This window comes from Pomacea canaliculata, linkage group LG5 (genome assembly GCF_003073045.1).
Source record: "Pomacea canaliculata isolate SZHN2017 linkage group LG5, ASM307304v1, whole genome shotgun sequence".
In the NCBI taxonomy this organism is placed as follows: Eukaryota; Metazoa; Mollusca; class Gastropoda; order Architaenioglossa; family Ampullariidae; genus Pomacea; species Pomacea canaliculata.
In genome coordinates this window covers 5,978,510-6,003,609 of record NC_037594.1, presented here as the reverse complement: position 1 = coordinate 6,003,609, position 25,100 = coordinate 5,978,510, and the positions used below count along the sequence as shown (strand labels likewise).

At 45.2% G+C, this 25,100-nt stretch overlaps 2 protein-coding genes across 5 annotated transcripts in view; both read left to right on the top strand.

Moving 5' to 3' along the window:
* LOC112563529 (zinc finger protein MSN2-like) overlaps nucleotides 1–19,770 on the top strand; it is a 60,497-nt gene extending 40,727 nt beyond the window's left edge. Inside the window, exons 4-5 of one of the 4 annotated variants that reach the window (XM_025237484.1) lie at nucleotides 8,154–8,365; nucleotides 16,685–19,770. In XM_025237484.1, coding sequence (XP_025093269.1) covers nucleotides 8,154–8,365; nucleotides 16,685–17,035 — 563 coding nt within the window. In that variant the 3' untranslated portion in view covers nucleotides 17,036–19,770. Of the gene's footprint in view, nucleotides 1–3,297; nucleotides 4,619–5,225; nucleotides 5,432–5,684; nucleotides 6,223–8,153; nucleotides 8,366–11,411; nucleotides 12,617–16,684 lie in introns of those variants that run through there. The other 3 variants (XM_025237491.1, XM_025237492.1, XM_025237488.1) reach the window with 3 other exon arrangements.
* LOC112563935 (zinc finger protein 436-like) lies at nucleotides 18,075–22,357 on the top strand. Its single transcript, XM_025238409.1, has 4 exons — nucleotides 18,075–18,092; nucleotides 18,421–18,709; nucleotides 19,951–20,085; nucleotides 22,047–22,357. The coding sequence occupies exons 1-4, from the start codon at nucleotides 18,075–18,077 to the stop codon at nucleotides 22,355–22,357; spliced, it is 753 nt and encodes a 250-aa protein (XP_025094194.1).
* The last annotated feature ends 2,743 nt before the right edge of the window (nucleotides 22,358–25,100 follow it).

Below are 25,100 nucleotides of genomic sequence, written 5' to 3'. Positions count from 1 at the left end.
GTGTGAGAGAGAGAGAGACACAGCGCTGTGCGAAAATAATGTGAGAGGAGAATGTTGTTTCCTAGTGGATTTAATTAAGGAGGAGAAACGTGTGGTTTCCATTGCATATTTCGTCGTGTTGCTGTTCAAAGTATCTGCCTTTCATTTCTTTCTTCTAATCTTTTCTCCCTTAGCTCCCTCCCACTCCCCGTCCCCTAGAGAATCATTAAACAAAACTTTTTTTCAAAGATGAAAGAAAAAGAAATTTATGTCAGCGTATTTTTGTCTATTCAATTTTAATTAAACAGAATTCAGAGGGAATAAGTATTACAGCGTTATAGAAGTGCGAGAGGTCTTATGGTATGCTTTAATGTGGACATCATCTTGCACGTGTCCACCTGCCCTATAAAGAGACCCCAGTGAGCCAGCAACTTAGTATGGTATCTGTCCACAGAGGTACCTGGACCTGACATCAAAACCGAGCCACCCATAATCTCGGACTGGTCTTTGCTGCAGACACCCGCCTCCGCCGCCAGTCGAGTGTTGCCACGGCTGGACGCGCTGGCAAGGGCGGCCCCTCAAAGCGGGCCTGGGCGCCGCCTGTACCCGTGTCCCACGTGCGGGCGGGTGTTTCAGTACCCTCAGAGCCGCAATCGGCACCGGTGGAAGTGCATGGGCCTGCGGATGCTGGGCTGCACGGTGTGCAGCTATGCCTCGCATCGCGTGGACTCGCTGAAGCACCACATGAGGACAGTGCACAGCATAGAGGGCGCTGCGCTGGAAAATTACCAAGAGCGATATCTCGAGGCGCCGTCAGAGACAGACGATCAGTTGTAGTCGCGCGTGGGGGAGGGAGCGAGCGCCAGAAAAAAGGTAGAAACGGATTGGGGATGGACAGAGACGTGACGGTTTTTCTTGATCGTTTTGAATAGCAGCATTGTGTGTCCTTGATAATGCAAGAACCGACACCAGCAAGAACCACACACACACACAAAGGAAAATTAGAACCAGAGATACATATTGTACAAACGTCTCCGCACGCACTGCTGATAAATAGTTTGGGGTGAAGGGTGGCGGAATGAGTGAAACGACTTGTGAATCCACTGCCTCTGAAATAAATAAAATTCACCGACTTTCTAGTGTCGAGCATACTGGCTAGGATTAATACAACTGCTAAATTCTGTAAGCGTGTTCAGATTTAACTTTACAGCTAAGCATGTGACCTGTTTCAGAGTACGTAAACACAAGCTCTTGTTGGGTGCTGTGGTTTATTGGGGTATGATATAGCAAGCATCAGTGGTGGGTTCGTCTTACCGTTTCCGCACCTTGTAGCGCCTGAAGCAGCTGCTCAGCTGGCATACACTTGGTATGGTATCTGTCCACAGAATACATCTTTGTCCCGCCAGCCAACTATCTTCCCTTAGCATCAGACCTGCTGAGCTGGGGTCCAGGTGACAGTCCAGACAGGAGAGGTGGACGTCGCGCATACCCGTGTGCCATGTGTGGCCAGGTGTTCCAGCACCCGCAGAGCCGCAGTCGGCACATGTGGAAATGCCAGGGGTTGCGTCCAAGGACCTGCTCGGAATGCACTTACGCGTCCTACCGGTTGGACAAACTGAAGCAGCATATGAAGGCCAAACACGGGTGGGCAGGTGCTTCTTCCAAACACCACCGCTAGCATGGCAAGCATACTGTAGGACAGGTTGCTGGGAGAAATATGAGCTGAAAAAATATGTCGGAGGATGCATTACAGATGTGCACGATCTGAGTTTTTTCGTAATGCATTGGGTGTGATGAAGAAGGGATGGTGCTTTGCTCTTTGTTCTGGTGCCGCTAATAAACGAAATCCCAATTTTTTTTAATTTTTGGTAATGTCATTGCATGTGAATTCATTTCATCTGCAAATAAAAAGTTTGAATGTTCCTCAGGTTGGCTTATTACACCGATGCTTGATGTGTCTTGTGGTGTGAATCTCTTTGGTGTGTAAATAGACTGATGCAGAGAGGAAGAGCATACTCCACATATCCTGCCTCCGCCACGGATCCAAGACAGAGTTCTGACGCCCCTGCATAGATGCTCCATGTAGATGGGTGGTACACTGAGAAGTACGTGGCAGCACACGATTTGTCTTGAAACTGTTCTCTGTCGGGTTTGACTCATTATTAGGAATCGTCCACCAATATATAACCTTCAGTATCTCTCTCTCTGTGTTAAGACCGTCGGGCGAGTTTTGTTGAATAAATTCGACACTGCAGTGTTTTTAGAATCTAGATGCACCAACTAGTGTTAGTGATAGGAGTGGAGAGAAGGCACTTTAGGTACAATACTTAAAATTTCTTTTAGTCCATAAGTTGAAGTCTTCAAATTTAAGATCGATGCCAAGTTTAAAAAAAAACTTTGTTGTCTTCTCTATTAAGCGCGCACGAGCATGCATACTCGCAGAGACTGGAAGAGGTCTTGAGATGCTTGAGCCGTCAACGTCTGGTGTCTGTCCACAGAGCTGAAGTGGCTGAGTTCCCGACAGCGCAGACAGACCTCTCGTAGGCCCTCTGGACCCTCAGCAAACGGGCCGCCCTCGTGCCCAGTGGCCCGTGTCTTGGGCCGCCCTGCCTTTCGGGGGACGTGCGCGGTGGCGGGACGCCGGGTGTACCCGTGCTCCACGTGCGGGCGCGTCTTCCAACACAGGCAGAGCCACAATCGGCACACGTGGAAATGCCAGGGGCTCCGGACAGTCACGTGCTCTGTCTGCAGTTACACGTCGCATCGCGTGGACTTGGTGAAGGAACACATGAGCGCCATTCACAACATGGCGGGACCTCTGCAGGATACTTCGAAACCCCATTTTTTCATTAATAGAAGAAAGGTCGAGGTGGTGGGAGATGTGGGTGGGTGGGTGAGCAGTCAGCGTCTTTTGTCGTCAAGCTCCCGTTTTCAAAGGCCACCACATATTTCATGCTAACAGATAAAACAATTATCGTGGCGAAACCTCAAAGACAGCTTAATCCATATTATGTGTTATTTCTAAAAGAGCCGCCTTACATATTTATGAATTGTCGAGTGTGTTGCTGTGGAGAATGTTGACATTTACCTTAATATGTTAGCAAAGAAAATGAAAATGTCTTCCCATGTCGTGCATATGTGCCTTCATCCTTGCTCGGTGTTGTCGCAAACCGGCTGCAGCTGCTCTCTTTCTCAAACTTTGTAAAAACAGTAGGCTCGATCCAGTGACGACGAAGACATTCCACGAGTGTTTCAATTTTCTGTGTCTAGGAAGCTAGGGACGAGCTTCATGACCCTCTTGTCTGTTTTGTTCTCCAGAGGCCTGTCAGTATCTGTTCGGCCCCATCTTGGAGCTAGAGCAGGGTCAGGCCGAGCTGGTCGCTGTGCAGCAGGTGTCCCAGGGTGCTCCGTCAGGCCACTATTGCCGCTACTGCATGTATTTCCAGCCGGACATCGTTGCGCTGGAGCAGCACATGTTGCGGTGCAAGGCCGCGCAGCGCAGGCACGCAGACGGCGGCTCCGACGACCGTCCCACGGAGGAGGATGGTCCCCTGACAACAGCCGATACGGGTGGAAAGGATACCCGAGACAACAAGCCCTTCAGATGCACCAGGTGCGGTCGGTCGTACCCTCTGGCCCAGTCGCTGCAGCGCCACCGCTGGAAGTGCGACCAGTCGCGCCCTATGCCGTGCCCGCTGTGCGGCGCCATCTTCTTCCGCGCCGACAACCTCAGCGGCCACATGCGCTCCGTGCACAGGAAGGACAGCAGGAGTCCACTGGAGAGCACCAAGGGGCCGGTGGCCTGAAAGTAGACGGGTGGTGATGGGAGGAGCTGCTTCTAAGACATCGCTCCTCAACGCCTAGAACATAGCATTGTCGAAAATGGAAAAATCAGTGGTAGATGTACTTTACTGGGCCCGTGTGTAGGTCAGAGGTCTTTGTTGGGTTTACACACCTGCGCTGATTATGCATGTCACAGCACGGGTGGATTAACAACTCACTCAGCCAGACTAGCGCGCGTTCTTTCAGCAAACAAAACGATTGGAGGCTGCCCACATCATGTTCATTTCTTTGTCGAGTGGCTCAGGACTTCACAGACTACAGGACTAATACCCATTAATAACAACTCACGAAACTAAATAATATTTGTGTCTGTGAAGATTATTTAATAAAGTACATCTAAATTGTCATAACCATAACACTTGTAAGGTTGCGGGACGGGGGATGGTGGAGGGACAGGAAGGAAACGAGTGAAAGAAAAATATTATTTCGGGTTTTCTTGTAATGAAAATGTGTTTATTTTACAGGGTGTATTGGTGTTCAGTCGCATTGAAGTTTGGTGGGAGGTAATAAACAGTAACTCATACCAGCATTGCGGCGAATTTTTTTTTTTTTATGTAGAAAATTATTAAGAGTGCCTCAAGACGGCAGATTGGATTCTTTTGGTTAAAAAATTTTACTAAATGGAACATATTCACTAACTCCTTTCCCCTCCCAGTCATGCAACCCTTCTCTTCCGCGTTCTTCATTTATTCCAGTGTTTCATTCACCAGTTTTTTTTTTCCTCTTCCTTTTCACCTTATTTCTCACCTACCTCTCTTGCATACCAGTATGAGTGTGTGCAGATAAACATGGATTATTCTCAACAGTTGCATATCATTGTTCCAACGAGTATGTCACACACATACGTGACAACCTACTCGGTCGTTTAGAGAAAGATGTGTAGACTGTCTCAGACGGTGAGTTTTGCAACGGAAGCGTCTCCACCGTTGATGCTGAACGCGCTCTTTCTCTCCTCCGCAGTGGCAGTGCGAAAACAGTCTCAGCTGACCGACCCTCCGCTGCTGCCCCTCCTACCCTCAGCGGCGACTACCTGGGTCACCATATGCACCTTTAGTCAGCAATCTCTTTTAGTTGGCCAAGGTGCAAGTAGGAGGTTAGAACTCGTTGACACACAACATATATATATTCCAAGGCCTTCCTTCCCTGCGTTGGAAGCATCCCTGATACCAACCCATTCTAGGATTCCTTTACTTGCGGCCAGTGTAGGCGATGGCAGAGGGACCGGACTAGGAGACGGGCAAATTAGAAATATGTGGCCAGATTAGGCGATGACTTGGCAGCGATGGAGATGCTTTATAGCTCAAGCACCAATTTAACCCTGATTTTCCTGCTATTCTATTCCTAAGGATGTAAACTTAAAAGCAAGACTGGCTCTCAGACTTTGTCTTGCTGTTGGCTTCCAGTTTTTCAGACGGACTGGAAGCGGAGCGAGGAGTACGAGGTCACTCTCGTTCCCAATTCGCGCGGCAATTTCGACCTCCATCTCGACGGCTATCAGCTGCGGAGGGAGAAGACGCTGACCTCGCAGCGAACCGCCTGGAAGTGCAAGCGGTACTACTCTGGTTGCCGCTTCCGTTGTGTCCTCGACCAGCAGAACCGCGTGTTCAAAGTGAGTACAGCATGGTCAGTGTATCATTGGCACTGTCCAGCCAGGGTTTAAGTTTCTCTTTGACCATGATGCCGGCGTTAACGTCTTGTTCCTCGATCTTTTTTTAAATTGTTCTCTTTCGCCGAAATCGTTTGAAGACTTCACATGACTGCCCAAGTAAAAGATGATCGGATTGCGATGCACTGTTAATTGGGATTTATCGACAGCTTCACTCTTGGAACCGAGGTTTCTGGTGATGTGTTTCTGTCTGTAGGTGTCCCACACACACAACCACCCTGTGGATGTCGGCGCCAAGCTGGTGGAAGCGTTCACTCGGCGCTTGACATCGGCGGTAGTACGAGAGACTCAGCGACCCATCAAGAGAACTCTATGATGAGGCCCTCCTCCAGGCCAGCGCAGATCCTGCCTGGTGTCCTCTGACAATACCATCATTCCAGAACGTGTTTAACATCTTCAGAAACTTCGAAATTCTTCGAAAACTTGTCTTATGTGAATATTCAAGGACTTGAATCGAAAAAATGATGCAGAACAAAAGGAATTTTTCAGCCCTTGCAATGAAGTGCAGATGGCTTATATCAGGGAAATAAACGATCGTTTATGGCAAATCCGTGTGTGTATGATGCAGATGTAAATTTGTTGTTTAAATAATTAGTAGTTTTATGGTCAGTCGAAAAACAAAACACAGGAAAATACCGACTTGCAAGTTTCCTAATAAATACCATACACCAATAATTAATGGTTTCGAATGGTTGTAAGGAGGTTTTTTTTTTTTTAGACAACGTATTCCCTCTTCCCTGTCTCTCTTACTCCCACCCCACCCACCACTACCACCACCTTTTACTCACGCTCTTACGAATGGGATGCTGTTTGTAAACGATGTATGTACATATTGATTATTACGAGTTTTCAGAGCTGATGATGTATGTCTTCTCCTTTGAGACTGGACAAATGGGAACTTAGCATTGGAACATAATCCATTATGTACATACATGTCTGTCAAGTGGACAGTGTGCAAAAAGCATTCAGGACCATGCATTTCAAACCTTAAGCTTATGCTTTGGAACATGACAATGCTTGAACTGTTCAATATCGCTGTGGTTGTTGTTTGTGCTTCTAGGGACGCTGGTGGGGTTCCACTCCCCTTTCCCTATTCCTCCAACGCCTGGCAGACAGCAGCCGTACCGCAACTGTAAGGTGTGCTTCGTCAGGGCACGGCAGGTGGGCGTCTCACCCAAAGAACTACGCAACACAAGAAAGCAGACTCGCTTCTGGTGTCCCGAGTGTCAGGTCCCCTTGTGTCTCTTCCCGTGTTTCCAGGAGTTTCACGCGGACAAGAGCTGCTGTTCCTAGCAGGCTGTCGCCATCTCTTTCTCCCCACCCTTGCCAAGGTCCTTGCCACCTGCTTTTCTCCTGCATCGCCCACACCACCCCCACACTTCATTAAAACAGTTGTAAATCTTCATCATGGTTCGAGATGTAGAAAAAGTTTCCAGTGGTCCCGGTTAGGAGTGTTTTTAGAATGTGCAGTGGTCTGCCAGACCACTTAGCTTCGCTTCTGAGAGAATATTGACTCGTTTCTGCATGAACCAGATAAACATGCTAGTCTTGAGACCAACAACAGACAGTTTCCAACATCAAACAACAGCAAATCAGCTCACTTTAGACATGTACATCAACAGAGAAATGAGGATGGTTATGCAAGGTTTATGGTCATTCGCTGACGACTGGAAATGATTTTGTGTTCTTTCTTCTTTTTTTTTACTTGAAAGAGACTGGCAAAGTAAAAACGATGTCCTGTGTGCGTGTTCAGAATTTAAACATTAATAAATAACTAATTTTATTTTGTTTAAACTCAATTTACTTAAAAGAAACAAGTAGGTTATGACTCTGGGATTCTTTCAAAACCTTAGATTACCGGGATTAAAACTTAAAAATGACAGCAATCTGAAACTGAAGCCATTTTTGTGGAGTGTACTTAATATCCTGCAATGTGTGTTCTTTATATCTTCTGAAGTAATACTAAGTCAAGTGTGGAGAGTGTATGAAAGATGTTCGCGACGACCATCTTCTCTTCTACTGTGTGTGACATTTCTGTGTTCCGACCACTTTAAACAAGCAGAATTCGCTACTAAGTGTGTCGCTTGTTTCAACATCTTTTATTTATAAGAGGTTAAGTAAAGAAACTGGTTTATTTTTGTGATTCTGTTTTTTATGGTATATGTCGCTAGCGTGCGTTACAGTCTGGGTGCCCCGAGACTTAATATGTAGATAACTATTTTAGTCGCTGCGGTCATCAGTGTCATCATCAGACATGCATGGTTTATTTTACCGTCTCAGTCGACATATTTTGCAGTGGTACATATTTTATGACGAATATGCTTGGTTCCTGAAATGTTGAGGACTCACTTTACGATCATCCGTACTAAAGGACAATGCCATTTTCACTGACCGCCATTGCTGATGAAATCGTACAATGGAAGGAGACATTTGATAATTAATTTTGTAAAACGGCCTTTACCATCCCTTCCTTCTTTTCTCCAACAACTGCTGCTTTGAAGCAGCGTTTTGTATGCTTGTAGATAAGTTAACTTTCATTGAAAACAGCAAAGTCACATCTGTGCCAAGGTGTGACAAAATAAATGAACGTCCACTTTCACTTTAACATATATTTATGTTACCGTTTACATACGAATGTACAATGCCGACCTCTGTTCGCTTCCAGTGTGGATGGCACAGTCGAAGGTGAAAAGTGAGTGCCAGCACAGCGTAACCTTTGTAACCAATTCTCGAGGCAATGTGGACCTCTTCCTCGACGGCTACCGGCTGAACAAAGAAAAGTTTCTCTCTGCTCATAGAACATCCTGGAAGTGCAGACGCTATAGGGCCGGCTGTCGTTTCCGCTGTGTTCTGGACGAACACAACAGAGTGTGCAAAGTAAGTACGGGATGGGGTGGAGGGCGGGCTGGGAGGATGGCATCTTCCAGAAACTCTTTGTGCTTTGCTTCTCCACCCAATACCCACCCAACGTTTGTTTAGTAGATAATTGATTCTGTGTGAGCACGTTTTTGGAAACCGTCCTTTTTAGAATTTAAAAGTCTTGTCAAGTTTTGTAGGATATTTTTGGAAAGATTTTTCTAAATATTATGTTTGATATATTGACTTTTAAAGAGTTTTTCTTACAACTGGCAGTTTTTAGTACGCAGGTAATGCCCTAAAATTGTGTGAAACAAACTCTTGACACCCAGAACGGAGAGTAGCTAGACCCTTTTGTGTTGTAGGTGTCGTATACACACAACCACCCTATGGACTGGCGTCCGTTCCCTACGCAGAGGGCCTCAGTGCAGTTGCATGAAGATGAGCTAAGGTAGATGTCAGAAGGCCTGCTGATCTTCCCAGAGGTAAACCACAGGGATAAAGGTAGTCAGTTACTGGGGTGTTGCCGTGGTAGATATCTTATTAGAAAAGGAATCCCAACGGCATTTTGACCTGTTTGGTCCTTCACATGTCAACGGGGAAGAAATGATGGTGGATTTGGAGGTTTGACAGAACCCTGAAACCTGGTGGTAACCCAGTAGGCAAATGCGGTATTCAGAAATGAGAGAATGCATCTCGGAAACACTCGTTTTGAGTAAGCAGTTTTGGCTGTAACAGCATAGACACACGCACACGTACACAGTTCCAGAACCTGTGCACACATCAGGTTTGGTTGTTTTTTTAAATGTAAGTTGGTAGAAAGACTTTCGTTAAGGGCATTAATTCATTATCCATGTATCGGTTATTCACAAGCCTTTATGGAGTCTAGCAGTGTACGCTAAGGGATGCTACGTTAATTGGAAATTGACAGCTTGATTATTATTACTATATGTTGGTATCTTATCTAGATATTATTGATCTTGTGTGTGGTATTCTGTAGGCACTCGTGAACTGCATTCGATGTTGATGTAGCACCTGTCGAGCAGAAGAAACGTTATTTTTATTTGTGTTTAATTGTTGGAGAGACAGGATGGGTTATTTCAGTTCTCAGATGAGTCTGTTTTAATGAGGTTTGTTTTGTTCCTGTGTATGTGTACCAATCCCTCCCCACCCACACAAACACACACACACGCAGACTTCTTTGTTTATTCCATATGTGCTTGGCGAGTTCAGTCATTTTGGTTAACAAGGAGAAAAGTTGTGTAAGAATTCTTTCAAGATAGTAGAAGCTATTGAAAAGAATTTTGTGACAGAATTCCTCACTTGACTACGGTTGACTTTGATCACAGAAGGTGGAAACAAAAGCTTGTCTCATTGTATAAGGAACCGACAAAATAGTTTTTGTTCTTTTGGAAGTTTTTTGGTTCAGTTCCAATTGAGTGACATTATTTTCCTTTGAAAGGCATTAGCCCAAGCTGTTGGACACTTGAAAAAAAAAGGCAAGTGTAAGTCCGCTGTGGTTGTTTGTGCTTCTAGGGCCGCTGATGGGTGCTCATTCCCCGTTCCTCCTCCCTCCAACAGAGGCCAAGCTGCGCCCGTACCGCAACTGCAGAGTCTGCTTCTTCAAGGCGCGACAAGATGGCGTCTCGTCCCGAGAACTCAAGAACAGGCGAAAGCAGACTCGCTTCTGGTGTCCCGACTGCCAGACCCCCTTGTGCCTGTCTCCGTGTTTCGATGAGTTTCACGGCGATAAGGGCTTTCATACGAGTGTCTCGACGAGGACGCCGATGTCTCCTTTATGACATTCTCGGGCTGTCGTAACAGTTGTGTCTGTACGGAAGTCTGAACATCCCAGAAATGGGGAGGTTAGAAGGGTAAAGGTCACGACAGCTCAACGGAGCGATGTGATGGTGTCGGGGCTTGTGGAAGGAAATTTGACTTTTCGAGGGAGTATGAAAAGAATTGGTCAGCAGTTCGGATGGTGAGAAAGTCAGGTGATGAGTGGGCTTTAAAAGACGTGTAGAACGGATTCGCGCGCGCTATTATTATTTATATGTGTGTATGAGACACAGACAGAGAAAAGAGAGAATTTTGATGTGTTTTGAACTTTTTAAGTGTTTTGTGAGTTGCTAGTTTATCTAGTTCTGTGAATAACGGTAACTGGAAATTAGTAGCAAGTTCTCATGTGAACTTTGTCGAAGTAAGAATATATTTATGTCGCTTTTTGCATCTCGGGATTTTATCGGCTCTTTTTTTCTGCATGAGTGACCAGCCTGATGCTTACAGTATAAACATCCGTGAAATATCTCGTACTTATCTCTGCCTGCTGCACTTTTTGCCAAACGGTCGATACAACTTTGGACATCCTTTACCAATCTTGTCTGCTTGGTTGTTTTTCAGATTTTATTTTCGTAATTTTATTTTTATTTGTGGTTATTATACCCTTTAAGGGAGCGTTGAAGGTGTCGTGGAAACATATTATGGCGAAATTTCACGTATACGACGGTCGGAAGCTACAACTTAACCACTAAGAAATTATTAATTTTTCTTCTATTCTTCTCGTTTATTCCTTCCTTCTTATCATCTATATCCACTACGTTGATCACGCTTTCATATTTAGGCACAACTTCCAAATGGTTTATTTCGTGTCTTAGGTGTCACTTCGCTGTGGTGTATAATAAGTCCTGGTCTGGGTATAGTGTAGTATGGAAGACAATATGAAACTGAATATAAGTTTAAAATCGAACGGTTAAACTTAAAGCCCCTGGTACTTTAATAGAAATACTTGTCAGTCTGAGAACTACAGAGCCCGGATAGTAAAAAAATTAAGGGAAAAATTCACCACAAACGTCGCATGCGCTTGACGGGGCGGACTCTGGATGGTCTGTTGGCAGGACATTCATGTTAAATGTTTGCTGGCTAAAACTTCATCAGCCCCTTGTCCAGTTGTATGAGGACAGAGCGGCCTTCCTCCCCTCCCCGACATTGTAATCGTAATGTTTGCTGACTCCTGTGCTGCTGACGGCTGGCGAGAATCTCACTGTCTGCTCCTGTCTTCTTCTTTCAGACCTCCAGCGTCGCAGCAGCCGTCACCTCGGGGGTAGCTGGCCAGGAGAAGGGCCAGGGAATGACCCCGCAGGGCGGCCAGAGGTCGAGCCGCCCAGCCAGGTGCCAGACAGACGTTTGCGTGCACGAGCTGCGGCAAGCTCTTCCTCCACCAATGCAACCTCTTCCGCCACCGGAAGAAGTGTGTCGGTGACTACCACCTCACCTGTCACTTGTGTAGCATGAGGTTCTATCGGCGGGACGTGTACAAAGACCACCTCACGTCCAAAGCATAAGATTCGAGATCCCTACAACCGCAGCTCGTACAGGCGGAACTGAAGCTGATTTATGGGGGAGGGGAGGAAGGGAAAATATTTTACCAGAGACTGATTTCGTGTGATGATGTTTTTCTTGATGTATGGCAGCGAAAACATTGACATTTTCTTTTTCTCTTTCTCTCTCTCACACATACAATTTTTGTCTGAAGAGAAACCCACAGAAGAAATCGGTGTGTTGAATACTTGTTCTGCTTTACCGAACGCTTGGCATTCTACATCTCATCCTGTCACCTAGTGTTTGATGTACATATTTACTCTGGATGTCGTCGCGTGCCTTGTCCTTGTACAAGACTCGTTAATGTTAGCCGCCATCCATGAAGCTCTCGGCCTCACCTCAGTTGTTGTTTTTTTCTGTTTTCGCTTTCTTCATCAACAAACAATCCTGCAGCAGGTAGTTTTTTCCTAATAATCGAGATGAGCTGTCGGATAAATTTGCACAATCTCCAACATTCCCTCGTTCCTGTCGGGAACTTGTTCACTGTCCACAGTGTGTGTGCCCGTGGCAGATGGCGTTTGACAGGCACAACTGGAAAAGTGCTGTCACGTGACATGGCACATTTCTCGTATCGCTTCGTTCTGTTCTAAGTTGGGTTTTTGTTTGTTGTTGTTGTTGTTGTTGTTGTTTTTGTTGTTGTTGTTTAGTTACTTTTAATCATAAATCTGCTGCTTATCATGATTTTAGGAAGTAGTTTTGTTGTAGTTGTTGTTGTTTTGGCGTTTACAGTTTATAGTATATTGCTTCATTGTCACCAAAATCGTTCATTTCAGTTTTTTTCCTCATACAAAAGTTGGGATTATTTAGATTTTTTAAAAATTCATTGCGATTACAGACTGGCATTACGAGTTGACTGTTCATTTCCTTAAATAAATACAATGCTGTTTTGGGGTATTTTTTTCTCTCGTGGTTTTGTATGAACGACTGGTTTCTGACTGACTAGTACCTGTAAGTCTGTCGCAGCGTCACTCACGGGGTAGAATATGCGACAGAACATGTTGCTATGCAGCGCCTGGTGGAGGTAGCCCACTGCTATTATTGGTGAAACAAAGATAGGAAGCGGATAGTCAAGCGACGAGAGGACGGCTAGCCAAGGCTGGGGACGCGCACCAGGTTCCATCAGGGAGGAGATTTGAGAGATGAACAGCATGGCTGCTCCATAACCTTTACCCTGAGCTAACATTTGGGAGAAGGTGGAAGTAGTCAGCTGGTTATCTTGCTGTAAAAACATTCTATTTCTGGGTGAAAGATGCTTTGTTTCGCTCTCTGACTGAAAGTGAATGGCCCGCTTCTCTTGCCATATTGGTTTTAAAACAAAGAGTTACTGTTTGAAATAATGAAGATTAAATTATTTATATATATTTTCGATTGGGGAAATATTTAAGGGCCCTGCATGAGCCGACTTCCTCTGTAAAGGGTGTAAATGAAATAGTGATATATAACTGGCATTTGGCACTGTATAATTTGTTTCTCTGTTAGGAACGGAGGGGTTGTCGCCTGTTGGAAGGCATAGATTATCGCCCTTAACTGTGTACTAGATGGAATGCGTGGAAGTATGTTTTAAGAAAAACTTGCGTGAGTGAGAGAAAGGTCCACTGAACCCCTGTTGGGGAATCATCTTAATACAATACGCACGCGAGTTGTATAGTCAAAAAAGAAGTATCGGTCACTGATAATGAACAGCTGTTAAAGAGAGATTATGCTTCCTTTTGTTTTTTTTTTTTCTTCTTTTAAAGGCCATAGATCGAGGGAGGGTGGGAGACGAGCGCTATGTACTAAACCAACCCACGTGACAGCTGACTAACGCGGCAGCTTAGCAAACCCTTGTTTTCTTGTCTGCAGTCTCATGCTTCGATAGAGTGTGGAGCAGTGAGAAGTCTACAGTCCAGACCAGGGAGCCCTTGGCAGCTACAGTAGAAATGCGTCCATCCCGAGTAGACCCGTTCGGAACGAATGGACCGCTGGCAACCAGCCGCCAGGTGGCGAGACCGACACGCAGCTGTATCGCAGGCGACGGCCAGGAGCGGGCAACCAGTGTCGCAGCTGCGGCAAGACGTACCGCCACTCGCAAAACATGCTGCGGCACCGGCGCCAGTGCGAGGGCACCTTCCACCTGCAGTGCCAGGTGTGCGGCGAGAAGTTCGCTCGTCGGGACCGCTACTCGCACCACCTGCTGCACGTGCACATCAGAACCGACGACAGCAGCTGCGCCGGAATGACCACCGCGGTCTGGCACGATGCCCACAGTGCGGACTGACCTGTCTACGACAACAAAAAAGCAACTAAAGATGGAAAGAGTTTCTCCTGTCTGGATATGCGAGAATTTGAGGAGGATTCTCTAAATGTGACGAAGAAAGAAAGACAAAAACTTCGCTTGTACTCCAAGGAGCGAAGATGTCAACATGCGTGGACGATGTGCTGAAATGTCCAGAGCAAGACTGCAGGACCAATACTTATTGTAGCAGGTCATTGACACTCAGGGGAATGTCCGCGTTGCACTAACATTTTGCTCACTTGGCAGTTGGGAGACTTTGTTCCGTTCATTTCTCAAACTGCTTTTCCAACGTGTGAGAATCTTAGACACCTGGTTTGCACGCGCAGAGATTAAAAAATATTTTATATATTATGTATGTTAAAAAATATCCTGTAGACATTCTCTAAAAACCACTATATTTGACTTTCAATGCAGCTTGTCGTTCATATGTAGCATCAACCCCAGCATTATTTTTGTCACTTGATGTTACCAAGTTTCCAGAGTCAAAGTCCAAAAATCTCGCTGGCCGTTGTCCAGTCTGAACGAAAGGTGGTTGTGGCTGGACTTGTTTCTGCTACCATAGTTTGCTTTGGTCTTGGGAATACAGCACTTTCACTGACTCTGCTCCTCACAGTCATTGAAGCAAAATAGTTTAAGCAAAAGTATGTGTCCAGTGTGGCCAAGTACAACAGCTGTGGAAAACCAGGTGTATAGTTTCGGACATTTTAAGCTTGGGTGGTACTGCGGTAACTTCAGCAGTCAGATTTTCTGCAGTCTGTACGTTCGCGAAGAAAGTGCCTATACAAGCCGAACATTTTGCATTATTGCTTCATCTTAAGTGTTTTAGAAACCAAAAAAAGTCTTGCATTTAAAATAAATTTTTTAAGAGTTTTTTATCCTCTCTTCCATACACACACACACACTTTAAACTCTATGTAGTTTTGAGCAGTGCACAGTAGGCCCACAAACACTACGCACAGAAATAGGTAATGTCCTGTTAGTCCTCCAACTCAAGCCCGCGGGAGCCGCTTACTCATAAATGTTTTGTTTTGTTCAGACCTGCCCCGGCGCTCGGTAGTTGAGGGAGGACGGTGGTCGACAGACCAGCACGGTTGCCGGCAGGCCGCGGACAAGTTCGCATGTCGGGTGTGCAGCAAGCTCTTCGTGCACCGCCCCAGCATGGTGCGGCACCGCCGCAAGTGTCAGGGCTTCTTTTACTTGCGGTGCCAGCCGTGCGGCAAGCTGTTCTACCGCAGGGACTCCTATCTGGACCACGTGACTCGACGTCACCGGGAGGGACTGGGCCAAAGTGCTCTTCCTGGATGCAATCCTCCGTCGTAGCCGATCCGATGTGTACGGCATACCTACAAGTCCTCCCCAACCCACAACTTGTTTTTTAACAGGACCGAGGAAAGCCACATTGTTGTAGGGAGCCTTGTAGAACGATATCCTTGTTAAAAGTGATTTTTTTAAATATCACGAACGTTACTCAACATAAAATATTGTTTCATTCGTTTTCAAGAGCCAAGATGGCGATGCTGTTTTCATTTTGTTCCTTGTAATAAAAGGAGAGAATTGTTTTTCTTTTAAAATATTTGGATTATAGAAGATTAAATAAAGCTTTATTTTTGTCTTTTATATTTCCTTGTGTCTGTGTACCACACGTTCCGTCTCTTGCTTGCACGAATCTTATTTCTGTACAAGGCTGTTTGTGCTTTGGCGACAGGTTTGGTTTGTTTGGGTTTTTTTTTTAAGGTACTTACATTGTTGTCGGTTAGTCACCCTCTCGCCTTGCTTTTTTAATGACAACTCTTCCCACTTTCCTCTTTGTCATATCTGAAACACACTCAGTGTCCAGCATACATATCTTGTCTCTTTTACTTCTCCTCCCGTCGCCGTCCCTCTGTCAGCCTCTGTAGCTGACTTCAAGTAGCAGTCTGGATGGAGAACGAGTGTTGTTTGGAAATCGTGTTTGTATCAACTACTGTATTTTATCAACACCACCTGCCATGTGTTTCGTCACACATACCAGGCAGGACTTTGCTTGGGCATGGTCAGCTTGTGTCAATGAGGGAGATTTTATCAAATTATTCTGGTGGTTTAATTTTTTCCCAATTGATAATAAATGTAAAAAATAAACGACCAATCTCACCTCGTACTTGGTTTCTTACTGGGACACACCTTGTTTGTTATGGCGATGATTCAGAGTTTACAAGTTTATCTCCTGGCACAAAATATGTAAAGGCCTACCTGAATACTTAATTATTTTCATATAAGTGGAATTTGTTCATTAAAATTTGTTCGTCCCTAAATGTGAGCAATTTTTAAACAATATTCGCGAAATTAAGCGTTGGATCATTGTAGTTCTCACCTGGGTCAGGAATTTCCTGTGAAATGGCAACACCTGATATCATATCCTCAAAGCTCTCGCATTGTCTGTGGCCTCCCGTGAGAAGAATGAATTTAGGTGAAGCATTTAAAAATCACAACACATTTGGTTAAGGAACTAAGAGCAGCTGTAAGCTCTGTTGTCTTGTTAGTTTAGTTTTATGTTTGACTCTGGTTAGCCCCCGACCAACCCACCACACACACACACAAAATAAATAAATAAACAAAGCTAAGGCGACGTAAGAGTACGGGGGTAAAGGGGGAGTGTGGGAATAGAAAAAGCGGAGGCAGCTGAAAACGCTTGTTTTCTTTTTCCGCAGTCGTGTACAAGACAGACTCCGCGACTCCGTGGACCAGTCCGATGTCAGGATTGCTGGAGGGGTCGTGGAAATCGCCTTCAGCGACCGACCCTTTGGGGCAGTGGTTCGCACCCGAGAGTGCACCCGCTGACCCCCTGCAGCTCAGCCCCATGTCGTATCGGAGACCACGTCGGTGCAGCGCGGGCAACCAGTGTCGCAACTGCGGCAAGACCTACCGACAGTCGCAGCACATGCTGCGGCACCGCCGCCAGTGCGAGGGCACCTTCCAGCTGCAGTGCGGCACATGCGGCAAAGGGTTTTCCCGCCGCGACCTCTACAACCAACATCTACGTATCCATCGTCGATGACTAAGGCACACGGATGACGTGGATAGGAAGAAAGAAGTGATCGGGTCAGGAAGTATTCCAGTCGTGGACTTCAAAGTATTTCTGAGGGTTTCGCCTCGGTAGAGACTCGTAGAGATGTATGCCAGTGGAATGACTATACACATGGTCTGAGCAGGTCTGAAGTAACCAAGTTACACCATGTAGTTGAAATATGTATTCATTCGCACTATACAGTGGCACAGTTCATGTGTGTGACACTTAATCTTCCGCTGTAAATAACACTAACTTGTCATGGCGCACTTACACCAACCTCGACAGCAAGGTGATAATGAACATCGCTTTTTTTCTCTACAGACCCTTACCTGTCCGTCCGTGGAAGATGCGGCAGTAGTAGGTCAAGGCTGTTTGTGCTTTGGCGACAGGTTGGGTTTTGGGGTTTGTTTTTTAAAGTGTTTACGTTGTCGTCGGTCAGTCATCCTCTCGCCTTGCTTTTTTAATGACAACACATTCCTCTTTGTCATGTCTGAAACACACTCAGTGTCCAGCATACATATCTTGTCTCTTTTACTTCTCCTCCCGTCGCCGTCCCTCTGTCAGCCTCTGTAGCTGACTTCAAGTAGCAGTCTGGATGGAGAACGAGTGTTGTTTGGAAATCGTGTTTGTATCAACTACTGTATTTTATCAACACCACCTGCCATGTGCTTCGTCACACATACCAGGCAGGACTTTGCTTGGGCATGGTCAGCTTGTGTCAATGAGGGAGATTTTATCAAATTATTCTGGTGTTTTAATTTTCCCCCAATTGATATTAAACTTAAAAAATAAACGACCAATCTCACCTCGTACTTGGTTTCTTACTGGGGACACACCTTGTTTGTTATGGCGATGATTCAGAGTTTACAAGTTTATCTCCGTGGCACAAAATATGTAAAGGCCTACCTGAATACTTAATTATTTTCATATAAGTGGAGTTTAGTTTGTTCATTAAAATTTGTTCATCCCTAAATGTGAGCAAAATTTTTTAAATACATGTATGTTCTATTCGCGAAATTAAGCGTTGGATCATGGTAGTTCTCACCTGGGTCAGGAATTTCCTGTGAAATGGCAACACCTGAATATCATATCCTCAAAGCTCTCGCATTGTCTGTGGCCTCCAGTGAGAAGAATGAATTTAGGTGAAGCATTTAAAAAACACAGCACATTTTGTTAAGGAACTAAGAGCAGCTGTATGCTCTGTTCTCTTGTTAGTTTAGCTTTTTGTTTGACTCAGGTTAGCCCCTGACCAACCCACCACACACACACACAAATAAATAAACAAAGCTAAGTCGACGTAAGAGTACGGGGGTAAAGGTGGAGTGTGGGAATAGAAAAGCGGAGGCAGCTGAAAACGCTTGTTTTCTTTTTCCGCAGTCGTGTACAAGACAGACTCCGCGACTCCGTGGACCAGTCCGATGTCAGGATTGCTGGAGGGGTCGTGGAAATCGCCTTCAGCGACCGACCCTTTGGGGCAGTGGTTCGCACCCGAGAGTGCAGCCGCTGACCCCCTGCAGCTCAGCCCCATGTCGTTATCGGAGACCACGTCGGTGCGGCGCCGGCAACCAGTGTCGCAACTGCGGCAAGACCTACCGACAGTCGCAGCACATGCTGCGGCACCGCCGCCAGTGCGAGGGCACCTTCCAGCTGCAGTGCGGCACATGCGGCAAGAGGTTTTCCCGCCGCGACCGCTACAACCAACATCTTCGTATTCATCGTCGATGACTAAGGCACACAGAAGACGTGGATAGGAAGAAAGAAGTGATCGGGTCAGGAAGTATTCCAGTCTTGGACTTCAAAGTATTTCTGAGGGTTTCGCCTCGGTAGAGAGTCGTAGAGATGTATGCCAGCGAAATGACTTTACACATGGTCTGAGCAGGCCTGAAGTAACCAAGTTACACCATGTAGTTTATGTTTTGGAAGTAGTGGTAGGCAAGTTTGTCATTTAACAGAATAAACATAATGCTATTGCTCGTCGGTTGCACACACATTTACATATAATCTTTTATACGTTTTCAGATGCACATTTTAGTATATATGAACATTGCTGAAAGTACTAAGAACTTTTGTGTTTTGTTAATGGATGTCCTCCCCACCAGCTAACCGCTACAGGTGATTGTTCTTTCTTCCTTTCTTCAAGAGGGACATAGTAGTACCTTGGTGTTCTGTAACAAGTTGTAACTCCTGTGACGATGCTCTGAACGTGTCAGCAAGGATTGGGATCAGTTCGTGTTGCTTCCTCTGGATTCTTGCCTTCAGGTTTAGCTTCACCTCGAACTGGACTGCTGAATGAACAATTTTTCCAGTTAACTGCTAAAACGAGGCATTAGACGACATAACTTCCGGTTTAGTCACATTCTTTGTTACGGCTCGCCAAGACCAACAGCGGATCACTTGGAAAGAGGCTAAACATTGGTCTTGGCAGACAGACAGAAACCCACCTATACACATCCTTGCTTCACATCCTTTCGCCTTCTCTTTCCCAACGTTGTTACATTTCCGGCGGAATAATCTTCGTGTATATTGAAAAAAGCAATTCATAGTGGTTGAAATATGTATTCATTCCCACCACACAGTGGCACAGACTGTCGAACTCTAAGCTTAAGACCAGCCAAAGGACACAGTTCATGTGTGTGACACTTAATCTTCCGCTGTAAATAACACTAGCTTGTCATGGCGCACTTGCTCCACCCTCGACAGCAAGGTGATAATGAACATCGCTTTTTTTTCTACAGACCCTTACCTGTCCGTCCTTGGAAGATGCGGCAGTAGGAGGTCAAGGGCCACGGCCAGCCACCAATTTTGCCAGCGGGTGGTGGATAGTAGTGGACATTGGTCCATGGACCCTGGCCTGGGCGGGGAGCAGACAGTTTTGAGGATTCCGGAGCAAGCGCCTGGCGGTTGCAGGAGAGGCAGTGGTGTCCAGACAGACCGCCGGCACCCAGTGTCGCAACTGCGGCAAGACGTACCGACAGTCGTACAACATGCTGCGGCACCGGCGCCAGTGCGAGGGCCTGCTGCACCTGCAGTGCGACCTGTGTGGTAAGAGGTTCTCTCGCCGCGACCGCTACAAGGAGCATCTGTTCGCACACAGCTCGACCCGCAGGCTGGACAGGTCGACCACGAGAAGCCACACTCGCAACACCAGCTAGAGAGCAGCGTTCACTTCCAAGACTAGAAGATGGCGAAAATAAGTGCTTTACTGCGATCGGTGAAGACGAGAACAAAATTTAAGCAAAGGGTGTGATAGAGTTTTGTGATGTGACTTTGAAAAATGAATCTCTGCTTAAGATACACAACTTTGCTCAACCACAATGGCTGATTCCCTTATTTTTGTGCTGAAAACGAAAACAATCGGTTTTTTTTTTTTTTTTTTTTTTTTTTTTTGTTTGTTTGTTTGTTTGTTTGTTTGCGGCACAACGGTTTTTCTACCTATGTCATGATCTCTAAACACTGTTGGAATGAATAGTTTTTAATTAGTTTTCGTTTTTATTAATCAAGGAAGGCATCCATTTAGGTAATTTTTTTAAAATCATGTAGATCGTGAATTTTAAAAACGTGGATTACAGTACCAAGAGAATATAGATTAATTTTACTTTCACACAGCTTATCTAAAGTGTGGTTATTCATACAAAGTTTAATGTTTGGAAAGCACTGTTTTTAAATTTTTTTATCGATCTATTAAGATTTGTTATTACATTAATAAAAAAAATCGTATAGAAACATCATGTGATTGATTATCGCAGTATGGCGTGAGCTCCGCCGCAATTTTGTTTTAAAATGTGTAAAAAATATACACACACACAGAATTTATGCTAAAACCAAATTATATCTTTCGTCTAGAACCAAACCCCGACTTATGGTATATCCACCACTGCAGACGAGGAAACTACACACGATCCGGATTTTTGATGACATGCTTACAAATAATAATGCAATACTCCCTTGCAATAATTCTTGCAGTAGTCCGTAGAAGTTCAACTCGTGCACCGAACTGTATCGGTGGTTAATCAAACGTGTCGTCTCCAACATGTGGTTGGCTTGTAAACACGAGATAGAAACATTCTTTTTAATGTAACAATTTTTCATATTTAACCTGAATTGTTTTTCATTTTAAACCACGGTTTGTATATCTGAAATAATAATAAAAAATGCACACTCGCACTTCAGGCTTTGCTTTACAGCTATCGTTGAATTGTTTACAGATGAAAGTTGTAGTGTTGTGTATGATGTACGTGTGTGGTGGTGGTGGTGTAGTGCATGACCTGCTTGCTGTGAACAGTGAACATTAGAAGCTGTACTTTTAACCTGTGATTCGACAGTGTTTACAAGTGAACGAGGCTGGGCCAGTTCCGTTGGTAAACAACTTTCCAACTTTGTTTGTCCCAATCGAATCGATTGACAATAACTGTGATCGAACTTGTTTTCAGGATAATGTCCCTCCTAGTCTTGTTGGTTTTCTTGGGAGGAATTTTGTGCTGATTCCAACTTGTGGTGACCTCGGATAAAAAGCCTATCTTTGGCCATCTCTTCCTCGTCTTCAATCGCTGGTCTTCAAATATTTTCTGGTCCCCGGTGCTTGGCTTGTAAAAAGATGACGTGGGGGAGGGGATAAACTCAATTATCATCTATACTGAGCTACGTTTCATTTTCTCGACAATCGAATGTAGCAGAAATCTTGTTTAACTCTTTGGTAGTATTAGCTCGACTGTAGTTTATCTCCTTTTACAACACCTATTCCTCGTTTGCCCCAACCGCTTCTCTTCCCTTCCCACCAATCCCCTCAATGATCCCCGATCAGTTTGTGTCTGGGGAAAGATTAGTGATATTATCACTAGAAATGTGACACCGTGGTTAGTCCTGGCTCCAAATTAATGGTAGGAAACTAATGGCCTGTTAAGAGTTACCTGAACAGAATCTCTCTCTCTCCCTCCCATAAGCCGTAGGGATAATTGTTTCTCTTTGTACCTGCACCGCAAACATTCTTCTGTTGTTGTCCACAGTCCCTTTCGCGTCTGTCGGGTCAAGGTGTAGTCACGCGGCACGAGCGACACAGCCACCGGAAGTGAGGGGTTTCGGGCACTGGTCACGTGACCGGGACACGTCGAGGAGCCGGCGCGGCGCGGGCAACCAGTGTCGCAACTGCGGCAAGACGTACCGCCAGTCGCACAACATGCTGCGGCACCGGCGCCAGTGCGAGGGCACCTTCCACCTGCAGTGTGCGGCGTGCGGCAAGCGGTTCTTTCGCCGCGACAGCTACATGGATCACCTCCATGTTCACGCCGCTCCACATGGAAGAACCGGGGGCTACTAAACGTGGGCCGCACCTGGAGGTAGTAACCTCTTACAAAAATAATTCCATTAGCTAAATCTCACCCAGTCACAGGACGCACAAACATTTTCTCTCTCAACACACAATTTTTTTACTCTTTTATCTTCACCATGTGGGTGCGTATGTGTGTCCGTTCGCTGAACACTCAGTCATTGTGAATGTGTCTGTACTAGCGTAGTCAAATGCTGTGTTCATGTTTTGTTTTGTTTGTTTCTGTTTTCCCGGGTTGTCCTCCTGTATCTGTCTGTCACCAAGCTGTTCTGACGACGGCGTTGAGCGCAACACACCGACTATGCGTTTTGTGCACGCACCACAACAGTTTTCTAAGTCACCCTCGTTCGTTCTAGTTGTTTACAGAGTTCTGTGACAGTGTGTGGAGCCCTGATATTCGTTCCAAATATACTGGTGGTGGTTGAGTGTGTGGCGGAGATTCTACTTTTGCTAAAAGCTTCTTTTACGGCAAATATCTTCCAAAGATTTTATTTTCCGTGTGTTGTAATTTAATGACCATACATGCATTAACGAGGTCTGTCTGTCTGTCGTCTCTGTTCTTCACTTAAAATTCTTATACTTTTGAACGACAATAAACCTGATGTTAAGGTTAGTTCGTCTCTACCTATTGTAAGGGTGTGTTCGAAACTCATCCCTTTGCTGCAACTCTGACATCAGAAGTAGAATGTAGGTTCTCAACAAAATTTATTTAAAATGGTGATTTGTGGGATGGCCCCCGCGCCTCCTCTCTCGTCCTACCTCTCCGCCTCTCTACACCTGCCCACCCATCAGACTGGTTCTTATCCTTCGTCTGTTCGCTCAATGGCACTGCTGCACACCTAAACAAAGTCTTCAAACAGACACAAGTGAAACAAAAGCTGTAGCAGCATCATTTGTGTATAAAACTACCTGGGAAAGATTTCGGTGTGGGGGAGGTTTACTAACCCTGAAGTTGAATCCGAAAGGAAGTGGAAACAGGAACAGAGGGGCTAGAATGAACAGATGGTAAAAACAGTTCAGTTTGTAGGCTTTGCAAGAAAACTAAACCGTTAATGTTCCGCGGACTACAAAAGAAAAATGTTGAAAAAGAATCTGCACAGCAGGTCAGCCGTTCAGGTGTTTTAATAAATAGTTTGGTTTTTTTTTTTTCGTGAGGATTCGGATAGTTTGCGTTCTACATTGACCACGGACAATTCACGATAGAGAAAAAAATGTGATAAAATGCTAAAAATGTTTTAGAAAAACAAACAAGTTAATGACACGCATTTCATCTCTTCTTACCAGGGAGGCATGTGATAAACCTTCACCTTCCGGGCTTGTCACCTCCGTCCTTCGGGGTCATACACCATCAAAAGCAGGGTCGCTGCCAAGAGCCACCCGTGTCGCACGTGCCAGAAGGTGTTTCGACACGCGAGCTCGTTGAGTCGTCATAAGAGGCAGTGCGAGGGCAAGGAACTGTCCTTCTGGTGTGACCAGTGCGGTCAGGGCTTTGACAGGATCAGTGAACTCAATTTTCATGTGGCAACGCATGTATCACCAGATGCCCCCGGCAACGCTTGACCAGTCACCTCAGCTTCTCTTATTTTGTGTTGCAGGTGTTCTGTCACTGAAATGTTTGTGTTCAGTTTTTAACCGATCGTGAAAGAAAGGAAAACGTGTGATTCGAGGTGTCCAGAAAACGATTGGAGTTGGAAATCTACTTGATAAGTTTGACGAGCAACACCATCTGTAACTGTACCTCAGATTTTCTGTCCAAATTTACTTTTTGTTTAGTTCTAATCTTATTTTTGAAAATTTCTTTTTAATTCCATCGTTTTTTTAAATTGATGCAATAATTAAACCACCTGGCACACGACTGTTCGTTTTTGGGTCTGTATAGTTCTACAGGAGTGTAAGCATGCTTTCAGATGAGTGGACTGAGCTCGGTACATACAGGAACATGCATGAAGGCACACAACAAACATAGAATAGTATATGAGATGAAAGATATGTAGGAGGAAGAGTACACAAGAGTGGGCTCACCATAGAGATACTGTTGTTTCCGACATCGACCCCGGTAACGAAGTCCTCACACGATCCCGAGAAGATCTCATCACGTTGAAGGGACTGAAGAATTCAAATAAATGTGTGTAGTGTTAGCAATAAAACAACACCACAACATTAAAAAGGTGAAAATGTCCTCAGCGTTAAAATGTGAAAAAAGCATCCCCCTCTTGGAATTAACTGAGTACATGACACCAGAAGCAAAAGGAAACAGTAGTTCATTGTAGTATCTCAAATTTTAATCCTAACAAAACATGGCTTATCTTTGGTATGGCTACCAGAATGTAAGAATTGTCCTGGGCTTACAAGAGGCGTGCACTAAGAATGTTGATGAATGTCAGGAAACAGGGTTGACGCTCCTGATTGTGTATGTGTACGTGTGTGTGTAGCTGTGAATACGAACTGACAGCTGGTGAACATAAACATCGTGCGAGTTCACTAGACTTCACCACGCGCATTGTTAGAACATTCCTGAATATACTTCAGAGATGATACGTGGGTGCTGTGTGTGTGTGAGAGAGAGAGCGTGGGAATCCGTTTGGATTGATTGTATTCATTGTCTACCCAGTTACTTGGGATATACGTCGACTCCGTGACTGGCTTGGCCCCGGTTGGAAAGAAAGTTCTGTGAGTGGATTTACCTTTTTATTCTTTCCAAGGGAATCAAAGCTCTGACTAGTCCAGAAGACCC

Coding starts and splice junctions, on each gene's coding strand:
- LOC112563935 (XM_025238409.1), top strand. Junction 18,710..19,950: donor GCTGCAGTGCGGCACATGCG/GCAAGAGGTTTT, acceptor TGGCGGTTGCAG/GAGAGGCAGTGGTGTCCAGA. Junction 20,086..22,046: donor CCTGCAGTGCGACCTGTGTG/GTAAGAGGTTCT, acceptor TGTTGTCCACAG/TCCCTTTCGCGTCTGTCGGG.